We start from the raw sequence: 5,214 nt of genomic DNA on the forward strand, positions 1-5,214 counted from the left end.
TGCAAAGCTGAATTTCCAGTATCGTTAGTTATCGTTCCAGTCTTCAATGTCACATGATCCTTCAGAAATCATTCTAACATGCTGATTTATAATCTGTGTTGGAAACAGTTGTGCTGCTTAATAATTTTGAGACTTGTGATACTTTTTTCAGTTATTTTACTTTTATAAGTTAATTTTATTTTCGTTAACTTTTATTCCAAGTAATATTTTTTTTAACTATAATAAGCTTGTCTGTGCATGTACAGAAGAACATTACTACACAATTATTAGTGAATGAGACACAAAGGATGAGAGTTATGGTATTTGCTGGTCTTTGATAAAAAAAAAAAAAAGTGATCACACTTTGCTGTGGAGGTCGTCTGGTTATTTCACATTTCTAAACGCTGGATTTATCTATCTACACTTGTCTCTGCCAGTCGGTTGTTCATGATTCCCAGTGCTCCGACCCCTCCGGAGAACTCGTTGTGACGTGAGCTGCTTCCTAACTGGCGAGGATGTCCGTTGGCCATCTCTGACAGCTGCTTCTGCATGATGGCCAGATTAACTTTATTAGCAGCCAGAAAGTCCTTCATGGAGATCATCTCTCCAGACATCCTCCGTCCATCCGCCTCGCTGTCATTGACTCCGTCAGTCTCAATGGAGTTGTCTCGTCTGGTTCTCATGTGGCCGGGGACGACCACGTTCCTCCGTGGATGGCGGCTCCCTCGGCCCGGGCAGCGGCAGGGAGTCTCCAGCCTCCGCAGAAGCCAGTTGAGAACTTGCTTGATCACGATGGAAATGACGTTGAACAGCGAGTAGATACAACACACCCCTGTGAGGATAAAAAGGAAGTTGCCCACCCTGTAGGCCGCTTGAGCTTTGTACATCTCCCTCTGGTTGCTCACCATATCCCCAAAACCAATGGTGCTGAAAGCCACGAAACAGAAATAGAGGGCATCTAGGTATTCCCAGCCCTCGGCTGCCGAGTACATTGCAGACGCGCAGCAGGAGACCACGATGGCGGCGACTCCTAAGATGAGCATGACGCAGTACACTGACGGTTTCCAGCCGGCCAAGCTGTCCGTGCGCCGCTCTCTGCTGTCGGTGGAGGGACGCCGGAAGTTTTGAGCCGGGCCGGCTTTGCGGCATTCTCTGCGCTCGTGGCAGGACTTCAACACGAATGCGATCACCGTGATGACTCGTTCCAGGAAAAGGTTAAAGAACAAAATGGTGGCGGCGCAACCAATAAGCCCATAAAAGATCAAGAATATTTTCCCGGCAATAGTGACGGGTGTCGTCATCCCAAAACCTGTGGCACACAAAGAAATAAAATGAGGATGTGCTTTATAATGGGAAGATGTTAGAATACACGTTATAAAGTACGGCAAGCACAAATATACAATACACTTCACAAGACCTGCAAGACATTCTTTGTGTCATAATAATATATATGTGTCATTATATATATATTAGTGCTGTCAAACGATTAATCGCATCCAAAATAAAAGTTTTTGTTTACATAATATATCTGTGTGTACTGTGTATATTTATTATGGATATATAGATACACTCACATACAGCATATATTTGGGAAATAATTACATGCATATACATTTATATATTTATATTCTTATATTTGATATTATATGTAAATATATTTAATCAATAATCATAACATATTTTTCTTAAATATATACATGTATGTGTTTGTATTTATATATACATAATAAATATACACAGCACACACACATATATTATGCAAACAAAAACTTTATTTTGGATGCGATTAATCGTTTTACAGCACTAATATATATATATATATATATACTGTATATATATATATATATATATATATGTAGGTGTGTGTGTGTGTGGTGTGTGTGTGTGTATGTGTGCGTGTGTACTTTTTCAAATAATTATAATTTTTATGCATAATATATTTTTTTATAATTTATGACTTTTACATTTTATAGTATTTTTGTCATTTTATTTATTATTTTATTTATTTATTATTATTATTTATTATATTTATTTATTTTAAATAACTTTACTTTTGTTATCATTTTAGTGCTTGTCACATTCGGTCCTAGTCGTAGCTCAATTTCTCCAGCCTATATCTACCTTGTTCAGAAAAAATCAGATTTTCTTTATAGTCATTCAAAATATTAGCTATAATTGTTATATATAATATAATTTCATTATATAGATTTTATATTTTTTATCATTTTATTTTTAATATAATTTTATATTTTAGAAACTAATATTTTTAGTGTTTGTCACATTCAGTTCTGGTTGGAGATAAATTTCCTAGTTCTGTCAGAATCACAACGACATTAAGACATTTCATATTCCACCCTTAGTCATGTTTATGATTTCATCTGTGACAAGTGTGTTCAGATTTGGAAAATGCTCTCAATAAAACTTAATTAATGCAAAACATGAAGCTAAAAATGTTGTGTTTAGAAATAATCAGATCTGGCCACACATAACTTCCAATCGGTCTCAAAAATCAGATTTGAGAGAAAAAAAAAAAACTACAGTGTGTTTTGCCAAAGTAATTCCATATAAGTTATCTGATATAATCTATAGAAGTATGTTTGATGTAGATCATATGTGTTGCCCCACACATAATAAACCACTACAGACCTTCAATCTGTTGTAGGGCTACAGTGGATTTGCACATGCGGCTGCTGTGGCGTGTTATACTGCTGCAGGAAGCTGGGTTAGGACTAATTAGAAACTGTGCTGTAATTGTCCATTAATGAGCAGCATGTACTCCAAATCCCACGTGAATCCTGGGCTCCAATCACCTCCACCATTCACACAACCCCACTTTCCCTTCTTCACAAACCACTAGAAACAGGTTGCCATTGGTGACGGCAGCCGTACCATAGTTTTTTTCTCGTATTATTCATTTTACCAATTTCACATGCTCAATTTATTTTGTTTAAGATTTCACTGAAATTAAATTCTGAACGCATGTATACCATCCACTGGCATATTTATGAAGATCTTTTGCATCTAATAACCTAAAATTAGGTGCATGAGATAAACCGAACCATCTAAGACAAAATACTATGACAAATTGCATCATTGATAACTGTCTGTTCATATTCAGTGTATGAACTGCCTTCTTGAATCTATAAGCAAAGCAGGAGAGGGTAACAGAGTAAATATTAATAAGGCTAAAATAAACTGCCCCTGCTCTGCATGTTTCTGTGAAAGCATCTAATTTTTACGCACGAACTGCCAGATGACAGACTGCATGGAAATAAGATCTGATGCATTTAATATTCTCATTAGCCCTTTTGCAAACACAAATCTGACACATGCTGAGAATTAATAAAACTTGGTTTATGGAGATACTAATTCTCATGGGTTAATATTAAAAGGGTTCACAAAAGAGCAAGCAGAAAATATCATTTGTGAGTTTTCATTGGTGCTGAATGAATGAATGAATAAATAGTTTATGTACCGATGGAATGGAATTATTTTAGATTTATCTGTTTATGTTAAAAGTTGCTCACTTACAATATGTTTAGGTTTAATCTCCTTCATTTTCACAAACATGTTTTTTTTTTCTCTCAATATATGGGTCTACACCATCAGATTCAACAATAATTTTTCAGGTATGCATTATAAATGACAAGCATTGCATTCACTTCAGTGGATAAACAAAGGAGATTCAAAGAGATTTTCAGCTCCATCTATTGAGCTGTCGAGACAGTCTGACAGAAAATCTTTGGCAACTGTTGACAAAAATAACAGTGTTTTGCACATATCCCATAGATGCAGTAGCCTGTAGTTTGTTTATTTATGTATTGTGCTTTACAGAACCTACTGAAGATGAGGAAAATTATTTAAAAATTCCAAACAATGTCTTTATAATTAGTGCCATTAAGTTGATATAACCTAATCAGAATGAAAAATTAATATTATTAGAAACAATCAGAATTACGAAGCAAAAATTAAGATTATTAGAAACAATTCTAAACCTCACCATGCTTTGTGATGTTTAACTTACAGCAGATGAAACGCAGAAAAGGAGGCTGACTTACATTATATAGCTAGCCTAATTTTACAAATATCTGACAGTGTTGATGACAAAAAGAGCTTTTGAGTTAGACAAGTTGTTTAGATAATGCAACAATGCTGTTTTTATATAATGAAGAGAAAAATGAATTTGTTTGAACAGATCATCTCTATTCTGTACAAACAAATGACAGGTAAATGTACAGAACATGCCCCCCCCCCCCCCACGTCTCAAGAATTAATAGCTGTTTCAAATCCATTAAATGATTAAACAAGTTAATTAAAATCTAGTCTGTACACACAACATTATTAATATCAGTAGCTCACATTAGTGCCACTGAAACAAAACTATATCGATATGAATGTGCAGGTCAAAGGACCTGTTGCTACTGACTACTGTAAAGTATCTACACTGACTAATTAATAGATTTAACAGCTTCTAAAATGTTGCGGTCTAACGTATTTTATCTAAATATACCGTAAGACCGTTGCAGTTCCATTTAGAAGGTTATCTTCAACTCACCGATAGTTGAAACCACAGTTCCGACGAAATAAAAAGCTCCCGCGAAATCCCACCTCGGTCTGGTAGCGTCCACATGGATTCCCGCCACATTGGCCTCCTCATAGTTCCTCAGGAAGTTCTTGAGGTCGTCTTGACTCAGGTTGTACTTGTGGGTGAACTGCTCGATCCTCTGAGCCCATCTCTCCTTGGCGAGCTTCTCCTTCGGATGCTCGATCGCCGAAAACACAGCTGCCCCACATAACAGGTAGATGATGATCAGCAAAGCCAGCATGAGAAATCTGGCATTATCCTCATTTAGAGCACCGATGCTGGAGCAGCAGCATCCAGCCCGGCAAGCCATTATTATTTCACAGGAATATTATAGAAACACATGAACCACCACATCCCAGTTCATCATGGATCATGCATTTTTCTCTTCAGAGCTCTGCGTCCGGGTATTTCAGAGATCTCAGAAGCGGTGCTCTGCTCCAAATGTCCCGTTTGTGGCGGATCATGATGCGTTTGGTCTGGAGCGCAGTGGTGGACTGTGTGACCCCAACCTCTCCAGAAGCGTGCGTGGTTCAGATTGAGCTCAGCGCGTCAGATCAGATCACAGGTCCTAGAGCAGCAGCACACGTAAGGCTAAGTGTGTGCTGAGGATGTACTAGATGACAAAAAAGAGAAATCTTTAGTTCAAAACA

At 37.2% G+C, this 5,214-nt stretch overlaps 1 protein-coding gene across 1 annotated transcript; it reads right to left on the reverse strand.

Moving 5' to 3' along the window:
* Window positions 1–389: 389 nt before the first annotated feature.
* On the reverse strand, window positions 390–4,874 carry LOC306843860 (potassium channel subfamily K member 13-like; the record flags this gene model as incomplete). Its single annotated transcript, XM_079375554.1, has 2 exons — window positions 390–1,288; window positions 4,535–4,874. 2 exons carry the CDS (start codon window positions 4,872–4,874, stop codon window positions 390–392), a joined length of 1,239 nt encoding a protein of 412 aa, XP_079231680.1.
* Window positions 4,875–5,214: the final 340 nt, after the last annotated feature.

This window comes from Barbus barbus (genome assembly GCF_936440315.1).
Source record: "Barbus barbus genome assembly, chromosome: 24".
Classification (NCBI taxonomy): domain Eukaryota; kingdom Metazoa; phylum Chordata; class Actinopteri; order Cypriniformes; family Cyprinidae; genus Barbus; species Barbus barbus.